The 19773-nt window shown below is 52.4% G+C and overlaps 1 protein-coding gene across 1 annotated transcript in view; it reads left to right on the top strand.

The window, feature by feature from the left end:
- Positions 1–391: 391 nt before the first annotated feature.
- Positions 392–19773, top strand: part of kmt2ca (lysine (K)-specific methyltransferase 2Ca) — a 51560-nt gene continuing 32178 nt past the window's right edge. The window contains exons 1-22 of the mRNA XM_085363132.1: positions 392–838; positions 4136–4366; positions 5686–5765; positions 8641–9178; positions 9384–9563; positions 9670–9692; positions 9777–9860; positions 9981–10090; positions 10274–10424; positions 10494–10668; positions 10775–10889; positions 10977–11140; positions 11410–15926; positions 16009–16116; positions 16289–17028; positions 17107–17208; positions 17816–17938; positions 18455–18571; positions 18676–18777; positions 18884–18988; positions 19060–19241; positions 19520–19684. Of these exons, the coding sequence (XP_085219258.1) occupies positions 4137–4366; positions 5686–5765; positions 8641–9178; positions 9384–9563; positions 9670–9692; positions 9777–9860; positions 9981–10090; positions 10274–10424; positions 10494–10668; positions 10775–10889; positions 10977–11140; positions 11410–15926; positions 16009–16116; positions 16289–17028; positions 17107–17208; positions 17816–17938; positions 18455–18571; positions 18676–18777; positions 18884–18988; positions 19060–19241; positions 19520–19684 (8111 nt within the window). The 5' untranslated portion in view covers positions 392–838; position 4136. The remainder of the gene's footprint in view (positions 839–4135; positions 4367–5685; positions 5766–8640; positions 9179–9383; positions 9564–9669; positions 9693–9776; positions 9861–9980; positions 10091–10273; positions 10425–10493; positions 10669–10774; positions 10890–10976; positions 11141–11409; positions 15927–16008; positions 16117–16288; positions 17029–17106; positions 17209–17815; positions 17939–18454; positions 18572–18675; positions 18778–18883; positions 18989–19059; positions 19242–19519; positions 19685–19773) is intronic.

Here is a 19773-nt window from a genome sequence, read left to right on the forward strand (position 1 = left end):
GGGTGTGGCGTCAGCTCCAGGTGCTGCAGGTATACTGGTACTGTGGGCGGAGCTTATTCTCTCCTGTCTGACATACATAATACATGAAACGACGATCATAACCATCAGTGTTATCCAAGACAGACACGCCCACCACGTCAGCATCCCTGTGATGAGGGTGATGACGTCACTGTCACGGACAGTTTGGCTCTTTTAAACTTTAGTGGCTAATAACCGGAACCTCTTACTGCAGGCGTGGCGCTCTCGGGTCGACACTAACCTGACCCTTAACCCCGACCCTCTGCTCCGTGCTCGGGCACGTGCCTGGCGCGGTCCGGATCCTCGCGCTCCGCTCCGGGACTTCCAGGTCTGCTGACAGAGCCGCTTCACCAGAGCAGTCCTCCAACTGATCCCTCCGCGGGGTCAGACACACTTTTTACACAACACAAACAAATATTCCCGGTGCCCGCGTGGAGGCTTGCACACCGGCACTTTTCACAGGCCGATCCTCGGTACACGCCGCCCGTGTCTGGGTCTGACGGGAGCGTGCGGCCCGGCGAGGCGGGACGTGTTTTGCGGGACCTACTTCCTCTGCTGGCACTGACAGGCGGTGGTTCGGTTGCTCCCAAACATGGCCTCCGTGACGGAGCGACCGCTTCAACTTTAATTTTTCGCCAGTTTTCGGAGTAAAAACCGCGCTTTTCCCTCCGTGCTCCGCCGGGAATGTTCCGCCGGAGACCCGGCCGTGCCAGGCGTGTCAAACGGAGGCTGAGGTTGGCAGAAGTTCGCTGCTGGCTTTGAAGTCGTCGCTCTAAGTTGGCTGAAAGCTGGAGAGGAAAAAGAGAATTGCATCGAATCAGTAAGGACGCTTCTTCCCTATTCTCTCGACACTCCCGCGGCTCGCTAAACGTCCCGCTTCCTGCCGCCCATCCCGACCCGCCACTAGCGCGCCGCGGACCGGGCTGCTAACAGCTAGCCTGCACGCTAACGCTAACAGAGAAGTGATCAGTCAACTGGGCGGTCCGAGCGAGCTAACGGCTAAGCGCTAGCCGCTCCGGGCCGGAGGAAAGCCTTTAAACAGCGAGTTAGAACCACCGAACGGCTCCCGGTACCCTCACCGAGGCCGCACCGAGCGTGTGGGGCTGTGAGCGGGCTCACAGGCGGCAGTACCGGGCTCCACGGCCGCTGTGACAGGCGAGCTTATTAGCATGCTAACCAGCAGGTTACCCACACACAGCCACCCAGCGAGGCTCACCTGAGACCTTAACCTCACCAGACACAACACTGAGCTCACCTGGTGTCCAGCGGCACACCTGGGCAGGTACACGCACAGCAGCTAGAAAAGTGAAAAACACACCAAAATATGCACTAGGTCCGTTTAATCAGCACACTGTAAACACTGTGCACCTGTGCAGGTGAGTACTCTGACCAGCTGACACCAGAGAGCTGCACCTCATCGGTCCCGGGGTATACAGCTGGATTACATTAAGCTGGCACACAGAGCAGAGGGATAATACCTACACAGGCAACAGCAGCGCTCACCTGTACCTGTTCCATCGGAGAGTCAACCCTAATCTGGTTCCAATAATCCCACAGGTGCTGATCGAGTCAATCAGATCATCTGCTGGTTAGTTTTCACTGATTGATTGATCCGTTTGTCTGTAAACAGTCAGAATATGGAGACAGGCGTAGTTTACAGTCTAAGGTGAAGGTGCACTGCAGCTGTTGGTGGCGTGGATCAAAGATGAGACCAGCATCCACAAACACCAGATATTCTCCTTAAACTTCAAACATGCCACATGTCTCTTGCGCTTGATGGTGAATTCACCTGGACATAGATGGTTGCCCGCCCACACAGCTAATCAGCCAGTGGGATTAAAGATGAGCTCGTGTTTTTGTTTACTTCCTGTGCCTGAACTAAACGGCGCCGTAAAGCCATGTTTCCGTGCCGTGTTTGCTGCAGCTCCTCCTCAGCTGCTTTTCTGCCATGTTTGCCGAGCTGAAGGGACCCCGCCGCCCGTCGGACAGGAAGCGTGGACGTTAGAGGTTAATCGTGTTTTAATGTCAGCTGTGATTTTGTGGAGATGATCACTGTGTTTGTTCCTCAGCAGAAGCTCATATGCACTCGCTGTTTAGTTCAGCTCGAGCCAGCTGGGCTCTTCCCACCCCTGATTGGACGTTTGGAGGGCATGTGATCACAGGTCATTGAGCGGAACAGAAGCTCACAGAAATGAAGGTTCAAACCTTTCAGTGAGCACCTGTGCAGCTGTTGGCTTTGAGTCTCTGCAGCTTGCATGCGGCAACGCTAACCGAGGCTGATTTGTCTCCGTGAGGGGGCAGGACCCTGAGGATCAGTAACCTGGGTTCCGGTTGCTGATTGGTTGGTTGCGATGAGGCTGGTCTGGGCCTGCTGTCCTCTGCGTGTCCCCGTTTGTCCTTCCAGGTTTAATAAAGTTCAGGTGACCACGGTAAATAATCCAAATTAGGTCAGTGAGTAAAATAATCCCGGTTATGGTTTGCGCCATCGTTGAGCCGCAGCGGCGTCAGACTGAAACCAGGTCTGGTTAGTGGGGTTTCCTGCAATGAGACAGGGTGGTGCTGGCCTCCACCCGACAGCGGCAGAGCTGAGTGTACCTCCTCAGAATAAAAACATTTTTAATGATCGTCGAGTAAAAACAACAAAATGTCCCACGGGAGCATCTCAGATGGCAGCACCTCTCTCAGGGTCCTTTACCAACGCAGGATGCTGTGACACTGATCAACAGGCAGACAGGGTCAAAGGTCGCTCAGCTTCATGTTGCACGAGTGGCTGGATGAGCTGCTGTGAGGTGGCGGCGGCTTCGTTCTGGTCCAGGCGGGTGCATCAGTTTTTGTTTCTGTTCACGCTCAGAGAGACACAACGTAGTCGCACCTCTGGCAGCTCACAGGAAGTGGTTTATACGGGACCGTGTGGCGCCTGGCAGAGGTTCAGCGCGGCCGGTGTCACTGAGGAAGCTTTTCTTGTCAGTAACAGTCGCCCCTCGGCCCGCCTTTTGGGCGCTTTAACCTCACCTGCTGCTTCAAACACCACTTACACCTGCCGTTCTGACTTTAGGGTGAGCTGAGCGGCACTACGTGGGCCGCTTACATCCGTGTGTGATGATGGCGCCATAGCTGTTAATGGGCAGAGAAACAGACGGGAGAGTGTGGCGGCGAGGGCGTGTGAATCACAAGCTCGAGGTTTAAACTGAGCGTGTCTGCGTGTGGAGGGTTTGCAGTCATGTGACCATCAGCGCTGCAGGGTTAGCTTACCGAGGCCCAGACACCGGTCGCTATGGAAACGCTATGGAAAACTCTGTGTTCCTGATTGGTTCTTGAGAACTTCCTTACGACAGGTTGTGGGAGGGTCTGTAGCTCGCTGTGCACCGTGCTGGTATTGGTTAGCTCCTCCCATCGTTGTTCACGTCCTCCTCGTTCTGTAGGAGGCTCTGCGAACAGTCTGACCTTTGACCTCTGAGGTGTGTTAATGCAGCACACCTGAGCGTCACCTGATCCTCAAGTTTGGTCGCGCAGCGTTTAGGAGCTGCTGAATCGTCCTCGTGGCGTCTGTACTTCACCTGAGCTCAGAGGACGCACAGCGCGCCCTCTCTGTGTGACCTCACACACCGAGCTGCTGCTCTTCCTGGGGGAGTCCCTGCAGGTGTCCAACATCTGGCTGTGTGTGTCTGTGCGTTGTCGTGCCTGGAAGCTTTGAGTCCTTTACATCAGCTTTGTAAACTTTGAGGTGTGACTTGTTCTCGTGTGAAATAGCAGGTCAGCTGTGGAGCGTTCACGTGAGGAAACTCGTTTTATGCATCGGCTGCGCTCACGTGTGAACACACTGTACCACACACAGGTGACACACCTGATGGCTGTGCGGCTGTCCTGAGTTTATAGCGTCTGTGTTCCGCAGTTCACCGCCCAAACACCAGGGGGCGGTACAGTTTCTCTTCTCTTGTTTATTTGTTCTCTTCCAGCTTCCTGTTGCAAAAGTAACAGTAGAAGAGGAAGAAGGTGGCGGGCTGCAGTCAGGTTTCAGAGGGTTTGTGGGCGTGGCTTATGTGTAGTGTGGGTTTAAAGGGGAAGCATAAATCCCAGCTCCACCCTGTTCCTCACCTCTCTCTCTTTCTTTACCCAGAATGCCATCTGAGGCTCAGCCTCAGGAGCCTCGGGACAGAGGGCCACCCCCTCCCGTCACTCGGGCCGGCCGCAGCGCTCAGCTGGCCAAAGCCACTGCTTCTAGCCCCGCCCCTGAGAGGCGGCCCCGTGGGCGACCGAGGAAAGATGGGAGCAGCGGGCGCTCTGGACCTGCTGCCCCGCCTCCTCCTCCACCACCTCCTCCCCCTCCGCCCCCCAAATCAAGAAAGAAGTAAGTGTGTGTGTGTGATGTGAGTGTGTGCTCAGGTGTGCTCACCTGTTCCTGCAGCAGGTTGATCCGTGGTGCCTCCTCCAGCTGAACAACGTGGCTGCAGGTTAGCAGCTGCATGTTTGGTATTTCTGCATAAATGAAGCAGGTGAGTCAGAGGGGAGGATCCTGGAGTCAGAGCAGGGTCAGCACTGATGTTTTAGAGCTTCACGTTCCTGATCCAGCATGGTGCAGACCACCGCAGGCCACAATCGACACCTGTAAGAAGGCCGAGCAGCTCGGCAACAGCTCTGTGTGGTCCCACGAGGCTAACGCCACCTGCAGCACGGCGATGATGTAAAAGTACGACATTAACTGTGTTTAGAAACCACCGCGCTCCATTTTCACTTCAGAGTAACTGAGTAACAGCCTCCTTATTTTAGGACAGAGAAGCACATCTGAGGTCTGGAGTTTGAGTCAGAGGGTCAGAAATGTGTGGAAGCTTGCAGCGCGATCGCCCTGAGGTGGACCCAGAATCATCCAGCAGGGCGAGCCTGGACCTGATCCACACTCAGTGCAGGGGAAGTGATGCTGGAGGTCCTGAAACTTTGACTGTGTGTGTTTGCTGCTTAGATTCAGTCTGTGGAGGGAAGAGTCCTCACAGAGACAAATATACAGGTGTGTGTGTTGGAGAGGAAGTAGGAAGTTGCATGCTGGGTAACGAGGGAGTCTGACAGGGGGCACGTGCTGGCTCCTGGTTTTACCTCCTGCCACACACACAGATCTCTGTTGTGATGTCATCATGTTTACCTGATTCAGGTGTTTCCTGATGCTCATTAGCCAACTGCTTAGAACGAATACACACACACGTTTGTAATTCTGTCTTTGTGAGGACCCTCACCGCCACAGGCTGATCGGGCCTCTGCGGTTAAAGCACTCGTGAGTCTGAGCTGTGACCTGCTGGGCTACACGTGCGTTTCATCAGGACCTTCAGGCAGCTGTCTGAGGAGCCAACGCCGTCCTTGTTTCTGTGGGCGGAGTCAAACAGCTGTGAGAAAGCAGCGTCGGGTGCTAACTGTTGTTTTCCTGATTTCATTGACATTTTCTTTTTTCTTTTTTATTTTTTGATGCTCGTTTCAGTCGGGTGATGATGTAACGCAGCAGCTGATCTCCTCCTGCTGTAACACACAAGTCAGGCATGGCGCTCACATCGAAGGGATCCAGATGTGCTGCAATGGCTTCAATGGGGACACAGCTGGAGGAGGATCCAGAGGGTTAATGCTGTTCCTTCACTGTGTTAACCTCTAACTGCTCTGTGTGTGTGTGTGTGTGCGTGCACGCAGGGGGCGGAGCCGAGGACGAGCTCAGGTAGAGGATGAAGAGAGCATGGATGCCACAGAGACGAAGCCCCTCCAGAAGACAGGTGTGTAGAACCAGCTGGATGTCTGTGTTTGAGGCTACGAGGTCTGAGTGTTGGAGGCTACATCAACACGTACACGGCTATTTCTGAAAACTGAGATTCTCCGTTTTTAAAAGAATCCTGTCCACATGTAACCGCCAAAAACGCAGTCAAATGTTGTCAAGAACATGCCAAATCCTAGCCGTGTACAAATGTTGGCCAATCAGAAGTCTCGAAGCCTGGGAGGGAAAGAGGAAACGGGTTTCAAGGACTTCTGGAAAGTTTTTGTTTTTCTCGAAAGGCAGCTAATTTTGTTTCAAATGTGAATATCCAAAAACAGTAGGGGTGGGGGAAAAAATCGATACTGTGTGGTATCGTGATATTTTGTTTGCTAATAATGTATCAATACAGGGACGGCAGAAATCGATATTTTGTTACAAAAAAAGTTTTTGTGGACTGGAACTCTGACTTCAGAGCATGTTGATCCTTTTTCTGAGCAAGAATCCTGACACTGTCCAAATGTGTTTAACTGTTTTTTTGGCAGCAATAAACATGACAGTTTACTTATTTTAATTTAAGACATGTTTTATTTTAATTAAGTTTAAAACTTTTTTATTTAATGTAAAATTATATTTTGTTTTAATTTACTTTCAAATTCTTCAGTTGCTGAAGGGGCTGCATAGTTTTCATATTGCATAGTTCAGAATAGCTGTAATTGTACCTAGAGATGGCACGATACCACTTTTTTATGTCCGATACGATATCATAAATTTGGATATCTGCCGATACCGATATGAATCCGATATAGTGTTTTTTAATCAACACAACTGTTTTTTAAATATCTTGCTGCATTTTGTATAAGTTCATACTCAAGTTTAAAACAACAACTACACTAAAGCTATTCTGTTATACCTGTATGCAAAAAAAATGTTTCATAGTTCAGCAATACTGATCAATCTAATAAACTTAAACCTACACCATCCTCCCTATTCTGGTATTTTAAAGAGTACTTAGCGTAAATATTAAGCAACCTAACTAATAGGGTTCCAACTCCCAGCAACAACAAAAATAAATAAATAAAAAATAGGGAACCACCCCTCACGCTCCACCTCATGATGCTTAATCGACGTAATCAACCTTAATTTGATGCAGTGTGAAAAAAAATGCACAGAAATCAATTATTTTTCAAGAAATATTAAATAGATTCAACATCTTTCTTCAACAAAATTGCAGACTGCACAGATGGTACCTTCCCAAAGGAAAAAGTACTATAGCTTACTAGGGTATATATATTAGACTTAATAGTCACTATATACAGTAATGGACTTCTATTCATTTTGCATCAAATTAAAACTTTGGGTGTCAGATAATTATTTATTAAAAGCTAGACATTTTAAATGAGAATAAGAAAGAAAAGTCTGTCTTTGTGCCCCCTTTTCCCTGTTAATGCCCTATCGGCCCCCCTGGCTAAACTTTGCTAGATCCGCCCCTGCACAGTTACCAGCCGTCAGCTACGTAGAAAAAGATCCTGGAGTAGAAAGAAATATTAAATAAATTCTAACAACAGCTGATCAAGCTTAAACGTGCTGCTGTTGTTCAGCCGCTGGTTTCCTCTTTCTGGTGCAAAGTGGGCCAAAAACAAAGAAGAGAGACGATCAGCTGATCATTAAGCAGTTTCATGATTGAAGTAGCAGCAGGAGAGGCAGTCGCTCCATATATCGCTTGTTAAGCTTAACGCAGGAATGCTTTACAAACATTCAGAGATGGACTTACACACTTGCTTTACTTCTCTCGGGGATAACTTTGTCGGAGATGAAATGCCGGGTTGCTAGCGAAGCTCCACATGCTATCCAGACCACCGACAGGTCCGGCATGCCACAGCCGCGCTATCACGTGATGCATACTGCTCCGACGTGCTAACGTGCTGAGGTGAGTTACGGCGTGTTGCAAGTTTTGTGAGGTGCTTTCGTGATATTTAATGGATCGGATTACATTTTTTATTTTTCTCCGATATCCGATCCAGTAATTTAGGTCAGTATCGGACCGATACCGATACGTAATATCGGATCGGTCCATCTCTAATTGTACCAGATGGTTGCATTCGGCTAAGTTGGACTAGACTGTAATACAAACCGTTCAGTTTGTCAACAATAAAACTGAAATGAGAGAAAGACTGAGTGTGAGACTTTGATATTAGATAAAATGAATATTGATAAAGTTTACCTTTATGTACAGAATCTGAATATCGCAAAATATTTTAAAAAATTGCAATAATATCATATCGTGGGATGTATGGTGATTCCCACCTCTAAAAAACAGTATTTTAGCTGGTGTAGACTCACAACTCAGGATTGAACAGAAAGCACACATACGTTCTAATTTAAAACATTTAAATGTAATCAAAACCGATGTCAGGATTTGGGCTGAGAGAGCGTCTGTGTTGGGTGGAGTTCACTCTGACGCCTCTGTGTTTGTGTGAGTGTGTAAAAACTGCAGACAGTCAGATTAACAGCAGCGTTTTGTTTCTATCCACCGTTGTAGAAATTAGTCTCATGTAAACAATAACGTGGCGCACTGTATGACGTCAAAAAAGATGCAAACATTTGACGTTGCGTAAGTAATCTCTGTTTTCCTCGTCCACATGTAAACACAAAAACAGAGTTTTTAAAAAGTTTTCAGTGATCGAAAACGTCGTGTACGTGCAGACGTAGCCTGAACCTCACCTGCTCAGGTACGCCCACACGAGGGCATCTACACCTCCACCAGTGCTGTTCACCCGCTCTGACATAAAACATGGTGTCATGCTGGAGATTAAGAACGTGTGATGGTGCCTATGTTACCCACAATGCACCTCTTGTGTCCTGCATACGTTTGTGACTGTGTGTGTGCGTGTCCACAGAGGTGAAGGCTCAGACCACACGGCGGCAGCGCTCCACCTCCAGGAGAAAATCCAAAACAAGCTCTGAACCTGCCCAGGACGAGCCCAGTCCAGATCCTGATCCTGACCCGGATCCAGGACCGGTGCCCCCCGACCCTGAGCTGGCTCCCAGTGCTGAGGAGGGGGAGGTGGAGGACAGACTCCACTCAGAGGCTCCGCCCCTAGCCTCTAGCCCTCTTCTCCCCCCCTCCAGCCCTCCATCCCAATCCCATCATCTTGATCCTGTTCCTGATCCTGATCCTGTGGAGGAAGACCAGCCCAGTCCGAGTCACAGCCCCACCCCTATGGATGTGGACTGCAGCCTGGTTCCCATAGAAGTAGAGGAGGACGGGGCCGGCCCCGTGGAGCAGAGTCCGGCCGTCAGTCCCCGCTCCAGTCCTCCAGTGTCCCCCTGTCTGCGGTTGGAGGACGAGGACTCGCTGTCCCCGCTGTTCCAGCGGTCTCTGTCGGAGGACTCCGGGGGCTCGCCCACCCCCAGCTTGGGACACACCAAAAAAAGGTGAGTGCCTGTGGACCGCCCTGCACACCCACAACGGCACTCAGCAGGCAAACCGGGGAGGCTTTTGTTTTGAAAGTCTCCAGATTTAATGTCTCCAGTCAGATCTGACGTGACTTTGTGATGAACCTGATTGAAGCAGATAAATGTCCGTGTCATCTGTCAGGTGACGCCTCACCTCCTGAACGCATCGTTTTTTTCTCCCCAGGCTGAAGCAGTGTGCCTTCTGTTACCACGGCGACGAGCCTCCTCTGGGCCAGGGCCGGCTGGTGGTGTTCGGCCCGACGCCCGGCTACATCCCGCTCCACATCCTCAATCGCCGCGCCTCCTCTGACCGAGACAACGACTGCCACGACCACTGCTACCGCGGCAGCCAAGCCCCGGCCACGTAAGTGACATCACTTCCTCTTTCCCCTCTCCTTCCAGAGACACCACAGTCACGAGCTAACCATAGACCTGTGTGTGTGTGTGTGTGTGTGTGCGCGCGCGCGCAGGTGCTGCAGTCCAGAACAGTGTGGTGAGTACTCCCCGTTCACTGAAACAGTTCCAACCTGATCGCTGTTGTTGATGTTTGACTGTTCACTGTGTGCTGCTGTTTCAGAGTCTTCCTCAGAGTTCCTTAAGCAGCTTGGACCCATCGGCCTTCCTCATGACATCAACGTCCAATCACTGTTTGACCCCACAGGTACCTCCTCCTCCTCTTCCGCATCCTGTTCTGTGTGTGTGTGTGTGTGTGTGTGTGTGTGTGTGTGTGTGTGTGTGTGTGTGTTTGTGTTTTAAACCTCCTGTGTGTGTGCGTGTACAGGTCAGTGCTGTGCTCACCTGCAGTGTGCCACTTGGTCAGAGGGGGTGTGTCGAGGCGAGGGACAATCACTGCTCTACGTGGACAAAGCCATCGACACAGGAAGCACACAGGTGGGTTTTCACGGCGTCTGGTCAGTAGCCCCTCCTCCTTGTGTAGCTCAGGTAGATGAATACTGTGCATCAGCTGAAGCGCTCGGTTCCTGGGTCTGTGAGCCAGACTAAAATAAAATAGGAGAATACAAAGGTTTACCCACAGCTTCCTCCCTAAACCCCATCTATCTCTCACCTGTCCAGGTGTGCGCGTTCTGCCGGCAGCTCGGAGCTTCGCTGCGTTGTCAGGAGATGGACTGTGGGCGGTGCTACCACTTCCCCTGCGCTGCTGCTGCCGGAGCCCACCTGGACTGGAACCAGAGGCGCACGCTGTGTACAAGGCACGCACATGCAGGTAAGAGGCGCCGACTGAAGCGGGTGTGAGGTTGTGATGTCATAACGTGACGTGATCATGTCTCCTCAGGGTCCTCGCCACCCTGTGCTCTGTGCTCTGGCGGCGGTGAGCTTGGCAGCCTGTTAATGTGCTGTTGTTGTGGTAACCGTTACCATGGCAGCTGCGTGGACCCCTCTGTGGCCCCCTCCCCTTTCTGCCGGGCCGGCTGGCAGTGTCCTCAGTGTCGCGTGTGTCAGAGCTGCAGGTAACACACATGCAGAGTTATTGACTGGGGTGAGCAGGTATTTGAAGATGGAGTAAAGAGGGCGTGTCCTCAGTGTGAACCTCCACCTGTGCTCTCTGTGTGTCAGGCTGCAAGGCGATGAAGCTGCGTTATTGGTGTGTCAGCGCTGCGATAAAGCCTACCACACACACTGTCTCACACCACCTCTGGATCACACGCCGAGCACCGGCTGGAGCTGCAAGGTGAGATAAACACACACGTACACACACTGCTGTGTGTTGAACTTTGGATGACCCTCACAAACCCCTCCCACCCCTCATCTTCTCCAGAACTGCAGAGTCTGCTGCCGCTGTGGTGTCAGGTCATCAGGCCAGTGGGCCAATCACCTGTTTCTGTGCGAGTCGTGTGACCCAGCATTGCCCTGCCTTCTCTGTGGCCACACCCCCGACCTCTACACACCACAGGAGTGCGTGACCTGTGTCTGCTGCTATAGGTACACAAGCACCATCTGTTTCACTGAGGCTGCTTCACAATAAAATCCCTGAACTGAAGAGAACTAACATGGCTTTTATTGTGAAAGAGGAATCCAGTGGTTCTCATATATGAACTTCAGTTACTTTTGTGCCCTCACTGCACAGCCTCTGTGGGCCTCTGTGGCGGGCTGTCCCAAAGGTTTAAAACCACTGGTGGTAGCTTTTATTAAAATATGCTTTTATTTTGACAGTGATGAAGAGAAAACAACAAAACTATTTTGTTTTGCAGGTTTGTCCATGCAGACTGCAGCATCCAGGCCGGGGAGGGCAAGGTGGGGTCCAAAGTGTACATCTGCTCCACGTGCAGACCTCAACAGGAGGAGCCAAACCCACACAGTCCCACATTGGCATCAGCTGCCGCCCTTAGCCCCTCACAGACTCCACCCAGTAGCATTCCACAGCCGTCGGTCTCAACGTGCACAGAGGCTCCACCGGCCAGTCCTGTTGGTCAACTCGTCCCTGAGGAGCCGCCACAGAGAACAACAAAGTCCCTCAGTGCACCATCACCACCAAGTCTTACGTCATCTCACACCGACTCCCAGGAGCTCCTGAATAATCCACTGTCAGTTCTTCCTCAGTCTACAGGGCTCCAACAGAGTTCTACAACATCTCACCCTGAAGCCAGTGAACCCCAACAGAGTCCTCTATCGTCTCATTCTGAGGGTATGGAGACACAACAGAGTTCTCTGCCAGTTCTCCCTGAGTCCACAGAGCTCCAAGGAAGTTCTGTATCATCTCAGCCTGAAGCCACGCTTCAACAGAGTCCTCCACCAACTCTCCCAAAGTCCACAGAACTCCAAGAAAGTCTTTTATGTCACCCGGTTTCTGCCAAACTCCTAGAAACTCCCAAAGTTCTCCCACAAAGTGGATGGAGCATGGAGTTGGAACAAAGCCCTTCACAATGTCAAACTGATCCCACAGAGCTCCAACAAAGTCCTCCACCATCTCACCCGTATCCTGTGGCAGTCCAGCAAAGTTCCTCACTAGCTCTTACAGAGCTCCCTCCTTCTGCTGAACTCCTTCTGAAGAGTTCTTTACCATCTAGCCCTGTTCTCAAGGACCTCCAGCAAAGTCCTGCATCATCTCCCATGGAGCTCCAACAAAGTTCCTCGCCTACTCCTGTAGAACACCAACAATTTTCTGCACCGTCTCCCAAAGAACTCCCAGACAGTCCTACACCATCTCACCCTCTTTCCACAGAGCTGCAGCAAAGCCCTCCACCATCTCCCAAAGAGCTCCAAGATCCTGCACCATCATGGCCTGATTCCACAGAGCTCCGGCAAAATCCTCCACCATCTCCCACAGAGCTCCAACAAAATCCTCCACCATCTCCCACAGAGCTCCAGAAAAATCCTCCACCATCTCCCACAGAGCTCCACCAAAATCCTCCACCATCTCCCACAGAGCTCCAACAAAATCTTCCACCATCTCCCACAGAGCTCCAGCAAAATCCTCCACCATCTCCCACAGAGCTCCAACAAAATCTTCCACCATCTCCCACAGAGCTCCCATCTCAACTTGTTTCCATGGAGCTTCAACCAAATTCCTTACAAATGCTCAAAGAGCTCCAAGATCCTGCACCATCCTGGCCTGATTCCACAGAGCTCCAGCAAAATCCTCCACCATCTCCCACAGAGCTCCACCAAAATCCTCCACCATCTCCCACAGAGCTCCACCAAAATCCTCCACCATCTCCCACAGAGCTCCACCAAAATCCTCCACCATCTCCCACAGAGCTCCAGCAAAATCCTCCACCATCTCCCACAGAGCTCCCACCTCAGCCTATTTCCACGGAGCTTCAACCAAAATCCTTACAAACGCTTGAACTCCGAAGTCCTGCACCATCTGAAAATGCAGAGCTTCAACAAGGTCATCCATCATCTCCCATAGAACAAAGTTCCTCATCACCTTCAGCAGAGCTCCAGCACATTCTTGTTCTGTCTCACACTGATTCCACAGAGCTCCCACAGAATGCACCATTTCCCAAAGATCTCCTGTCAAGTCCTGCACAATCTCACACTGAACCCCCACAAAGTCCTCAACCATCTGTCACGGAGCTCCCACAGAGTGCTGTAATTTCCCATCCTGATCCCATGGAGCCCCAACAAAACGTTGTACCTTTGACTGCACCTTCTGTCATAGAACTCGAGCCATCTCCCTCTTGTCACACAGCATCCCATCGTAATCAAGAAGAGCTCCATCCTGATGTGGCAGAGTTTAGAATAAGCTCCTCACCGTCTTGCCCTGATCTTGCAGAGGCCCATGAAAGTTACTCAGCATCCCACTTGGATTCCACAGATGACCAGAAAAGCTGGACCCCGTTACACCTTCAGCAGAGTCCTGCACAGTCTCACTCTAATCTGGCAGAACTTGAGGAAAGTACTGAGCAGAATTCCACAGAGGATCAGTTCATGGACACAGAATCTCAGCAGAGTCCAGTACAGGGTGGTCCCATGGCTTGTACCCTTGCACATTTTCTACACAGCCCTTCACCTCACAGTCCTATCAAATCAGGGCTGACTCCTCCCAGGGTGGAGCTGGGGACAGAGCAGGCTCGGCGCAGCCTTCCACCAGACAGTCCTGCACAGGACAATGCTATGCAGCTCAGTGGATCACATAGTCCCAGCCTCACAGCCTCACAGCCTCAGCACAGTGCTCTACAAACGGACTGTAGTCCTGTGCAAGCTGGCATGAGGAACCCCTCACAGGACACTGAATCTACACTGGACCAGGAGAGCCCTGGATTGAGCAGCCCTACTCTGCAGTATGGGGCTGCACAGGACACGTCTACACTGGACCAGGACCTCTCATCGGCAGCAAGATACGCCTCAGCTCCATGTAGCCCATCGTCACCACCACTCAGACCTAAACGGTGCAGTCTGTCCCAACCTGCCAGCCCTGCTCAGGCTCTCCGGTCTTCACAGCTTAGCTTACATACTTTAGAACTTGCTGCACATTCAACACTCACACAGGAGTCCACCCATGCCACACAACCTGACTCCTTGAAACAATGCCCTTCTAGCCCTGATGGCCAAACACTGGAAAATAACCCTCCTCCCCTTAACCACACCTCTAGCCTGGCCACAGTGCCCCCTGAAAGTAGCACGCTCAGTCCCGATCATTCCAGTCCCCCTCATGTCCTAGATTTCCAGACACCAGAAAGCCTTTTTCACATTAGCACTTCAGCCAAACACAGTAGCCTAGCTTGCTCACCTTGTGCCGGTGAAATGGAGGAAGCTCCTCCCCCAGCTAGCCTAATTCATCAGAATCTTCACAACACCCCATCGCTCTGCATGGAAGTTGTTGAAGGAGCTAGCCCCACACATAACCAGGCCAGCTCAGCTTGTGCCAGCCCCACTCGTGCTTACCAGATGCCTACAAGCCCAACCATGTGTCTTGAAGGCCACCCTAGCCCTGTGCCAGGGGAGAGTAGCCCATCAGCAGTGCTGGCTGAACCCATCCACCTTGCCTCCTGTCAGGATGAGGAGATGGAGGTAGCTACCATCCAGCCAAGTGATGGTGTTCAGTCAGAACCTAGTCCCAGTCAACCAGACAGTCCTCAGCCTGACCCTGCTTACTCAGAAGTCACCGGTGGCATTGTTTTGTCAGGTCATGAGCATGCTCAGGAGACAGAAAGTCCACCTGGTCAGTCAAGTCGGCCACATATCCAGATTTCCTTCAGTACTTCACACCTGGCTGCAGTACAGCCGTCAAGCCCTCCACCAGCTTCTGGTAGTTCAAGTCCTCCACACTGTACACTGAGTGATACCGGCCCAGAGAGGAGTCCTGTTCGTGCTGAAACATATCCCTGTTCTGCTAGTGTAGCTGATGTCCACACCAGTCATAGCCCAGTTAGTCCTGCTGGTCAGGCTAGTCCTGCTCATGTAGTAGTAGCTCACTCAGGCCCAGTGCAGATACAAACTTCCTCATTAGCTAGCACAACTCATAGCAGCCCTGCACATGCTGCTTTTGCCAGTGTTAGCCCACCTCACAGTCTGGCTCCTGACACTGAAAGTAGTACTGGCCTTACTGAGGCATCACTGAGCCCCACTAGTCCTGATGTGGACACAGTTGCTCTTTCCAGTGGGGCTCAGCCTGATATGGGTGCTGATAAACCTGCAGACTGTATCAGACAAACAAGTCCTGCTGCCTCTGTACCCGACGACTCTGCTGCTGTTAGCCCCAGCCAGATTAGTCAGAACCAAGTCAGCCAGTCCCCAGCTGGTACTGCAGTGGTCCCCAAAGAAAACCACCAGTGCACTGCCTCACCAAGCCCCCTCATCCCCACTGATGCTACTTACACTCAGGCCAGTCTGAGTCCTGCTAGCCCTGTCCATGCTAGTCCCACTCAGGATAACACTGCGATGCCTAGCTCAACCTCTCCCAATGAGGCACCTCTTAGTCCCACATGCCCCGCCCCCTCACAGATTAGCCCTTCTCAAACAGTCTCTTTTGACACTCTGCAGGTTCAGCGTAGTCCCTTACACAGCCCAGGTCAAAGTTCTACAGGTGTTCATATGGATCCAGGTTTTAAACAGATCACCACAAGTCCAGGCTCCGTGAGTCCTGTGCAGGCAGAGCCTGGTGTCAGACCTGCTTCTGCCAGCCCGTTCCACTGTGAAGCCAGTCCTGCTTGTGATTCAATTAACCCTGCTCCCTCAATAACCAGCCCAAGTCCTGGTCCTGTTAGTCCCGTGAAGCCAGAACAAGGTCCTGGACCTGAAGGGATGTCTGATGGCACCATGGGTAAGTATGAGGGCGAGTGACTCAAAGTTCCCGATTAACACACGATCTGTTCTGAGGTTATCTGCTCTTTTTGTTCACCCAGACACACTGAGCACAGAGGAGCAGCAGGAGGAGCAGCCTGTGGAGAGGAGCGAGGGAGGAGAGGAACAAAACCAGAAGGTTCTGCCCAGTAGCTCCAGCGGTCTTAAAGGTTTGCTTTGCAAACACGGAAACATAACCAATCCAAACTCTTAAATGTTTACATTTTTCCGTGACTTCCCTTTTCCCCAGGCTTGCTCCACCCGCTCCATCGTTGTGACTGTAACCAGGAAGATCCTGAACCTGCATCAGTATCTAATGTGTCCATGTTTGTGTCTCTGCAGGAGTCCAGGAGACTCAGTGCCCCGCCTCCCCCGTACCCACGCAGCAACCTGTGTCCTTCCCTTTGCCCTCATCACCTCCATCTGTGGGAGCTGGCTCCCTGGAGGCCTCCCCCCACCGTCACTCCCAGCCCACCATTGTAGAGGGCCTCCCACAGGAGGAAAAGCTTCCCAGTGACTTTGGACATACGGTGGGGCTGAAGGACCAATCGCCTCTTTGTCACATGACATCAGAGTGTGATGGGGGTCAGTCACAGATCCTATATGAACCTGTTGCTTTGGTAACAGAACCCACCGAAGATGAGCACCAATCACAAGCTGAGCCTTCACAGGAGGAGGATCTTTCTGAAACAGTTCAGCCGTCAGATGGTCAGCCAATCACTGAGGAGCACTCAGACATGGAGGAGGAGCCAGTGAGCCCCGTGCTGGACTTGGACCCCTCTTTAGACAGAGAGGTGATGGAGCTGATGACATCATCGCCTCCCCCGTCCCTTCTGCACCTGTCCTCGCCATCCTCATCGCCGCTGCTGCGCAGAGGGAAGGGTCGCACCCTGAGGCCTCCTCCCTGCTCCCCCCGGCTGTCTGATGACCTCTCCATCCGCCTCAGACAGTCTCCCTTCTCCACTGAGGCCTCCCCAGAGACCTCCCCTGCAAGAGTGCCCATCACGCCGCCGCCGCTCACCCCGCCTTTGCCTTCTCTCAAGACTTCCCCCCTAGCTAGAGAGTCTCCACCTCTCTCTAAGGTAAGCGGCAGCCTCCTCCTCTTCTTCGCTCACTCTTGCTCCTCTTCACTTCTCCTTTTGTTCTGTGTGCAACCTCAGGCTCCTCCCACCACCGTGCTCTCCCTCACCCCAAAAATCGGCATGGGGAAGCCTGCCATCTCTAAGAGGAAGTTCTCTCCTGGCAGAGCCCGGGTGAAACAGGTTGGTGACCTTTGACGTGTGTGTGCGCGTGTGTGTGCGCGTGTGTGTGCGCGTGTGTGTGCGCGTGTGTGTGTGCGTGTGTGTGTGTGTGTGTGTGTCCTTTACATATCGATTGTTAAAAAGAAAAAGCTGGAGGTGAAATTCCACAAACCTCTTGTCTCTAACAAGCTCCTCCTCCTGAGTGACACATTATAGTCAAGTTCTGTAGCCAGTCAGACGACACAGGAGCGCTCTCAACGCTGCTGCTTTTTATTCCTGCCTCCATCAGCTCGCACCTCCACGGGCGTGATGAGAAGCAGGTTACCATCAGTGTGCTTCATCTTCATCCTCATCCTCACCTGTCGGCCCGGCAGGGCATGCCTGACACACGCCCTCACACAGACGTGCACACATTCACACACTCGTCATTGATCGCGGCGTGTTTGTTCTGTGCACATCGAGGTTGTTCGATCGGCGCGTTGGCTGCCGTCAATACCCAGTGTGTGTGGTTGCCATGGTAACATTGTGTCGTCATGAGTTCTTTTTTCATTTTGTGGCCGTTACATTTATGTTACTGCATTTTGTCCCCACCTCCCCCTCTCTTCTCCTCCTCCTCCCTCTCATTCAGGGCACGTGTTGGAGTAGTCGCAGGGCGGTCAGCCCCCTCTCGTCCTCCCAGGATTCCACGGGAGAGGGAGGGTGGGACCCTAAGCCCCGCCTGCAGGACTCCCCGCTCTGGAGCATGAGAGTGGTAAAAAAGTGCACCCTAACTGTCACCGGCTGTGACTAACAGCAGCTTACTAACGCTGTCTCTGCTGTGGGTGTGGGAAACGAGCGCACGCTGTGCTGCCTGTGTGCGTGAGAGAGTGTGTGCTTCCACCCTGCTGGGCTGCAAAGGTCTCCAATCAAACGCGCCTGCGGGTCTGATCGTTCTGTCATGTTTGTTTTCCGTGACGTCCTCAGGAAGTGAATCCTCAGAAGGACGCGGCTGCAGCTGCTTTTAACGCACGATTGTGTCGCTTTTTCCCGCCATTTTAATGTGGCCGTACTGTGCGAGTGGCGGCACCTTTAGCAGCGGGTGTAAATACAAGAGACTAACACAGAGACTATACTGTCGCCAGCGTGACTAGATTGAGTGTGGGGTGTTCGGGGACTAGTGGAGCTGATTCCTGACTCCTTGGAAGTTCTGAAATTGATCTTACCAGTGACATCATGGATTTCCTCCTAATTCTCCTCCTTCCTCCCCCTGCCTGTCTCCTCTCCTCAGGGTCGTGGTTCCGGGTTCCCGGGCAGGAGGAGGTCCAGAGGAGGCGGCATCGGAGGAAGAGGGGGGAGAGGAAGAAGCCGACTGAAGACTCAGGACAGCGTGACTGTGTCACCGGGAGTAAGAGCACACCTGCACACTGATATGTCCATGATAGATGATCACAGATTACTGATTACCTGTGTGTGTGTGTGTGTGTGTGTGTGTGTGTGTGCGCGCGTCAGGCTGCGTATGTGGAGGCGTTCACAGCAAAGGAGGACGAGGACAACTCGATGCACAACACCGTGGTGATGTTCTCCACGTCGGACCACTTCACCCTCAGACAGGTGTGCTCACCTGCGTGTGACATCACGTGTGTAAGCAGTGATCATGTGACATGCAGCAGTTAACCCGTGTGTGTGTGTGTGTGTGTGTGTGTGTGTGTGCGTGCAGGACATGTGTGTGGTGTGTGGCAGTTTCGGGCAGGGCGCTGAAGGTCGGCTGTTGGCGTGCTCTCAGTGTGGACAGTGTTACCATCCTTACTGCGTCAACGTAAAGGTCAGTACTCGCCTACCTGTAATCTGATTACTTCCTGCCCCCGGCTCACTGTTTGAGTGTGCTGTCTGCAGATCACTCGGGTGATTCTGACCAAAGGGTGGCGCTGTTTGGAGTGCACGGTGTGCGAAGCCTGCGGTGAGGCCAGCGACCCTGGGCGACTGTTGCTATGTGATGACTGCGATATCAGTTACCATACCTACTGCCTGGACCCGCCCCTCCTCACGGTGCCTAAAGGAGCCTGGAAGTGCAAATGGTGGGTCTACCTGTCGCTCACCTGTGTGTGCGAGGAGGCGTCTGTCAGATCAGCTGATCAGCCCTCCCTCATGACTAAACGTGTCTCCTCATGTGAGTGAGACGACATCACCATAGCAACCAAGAAACACATTGGCTGAGAGCGTTTCCTCATGTTTGATGTCACATGACAGGACACGAGGTTCCACCAACCCTCAGCCAGCCAGAGCTCAGACTCTAATCACATGACACATAACACGAAAGGTAAGAGCTGACGGGTGCTGGTTGCTCTCTCCTCAGGTGTGTGTGGTGTGTGCAGTGTGGCTCCGCCTCCCCCGGGCTGCGCTGCGAGTGGCAGAGTAACTACAGCCTGTGCGGGCCGTGCTGCAGCCTAAGCCACTGTCCCGTCTGCCAGCGAGCGTACCTGCAGGACGACCTCATCCTGCAGTGCCAGCAGTGCGACAGGTAACACCCGCTCAGGTGTGGGGTCTCGGCGGGTTCGTCGGTCAGGCCCGGGGTCACCATCGGCTAATGTGTGTGTGTGTGTGTGTGCG

This window comes from Diplotaxodon limnothrissa, linkage group LG9 (assembly GCF_057381915.1).
Source record: "Diplotaxodon limnothrissa isolate DT_005_m linkage group LG9, D_limnothrissa_male_GT1.1, whole genome shotgun sequence".
NCBI lineage: Eukaryota > Metazoa > Chordata > Actinopteri > Cichliformes > Cichlidae > Diplotaxodon > Diplotaxodon limnothrissa.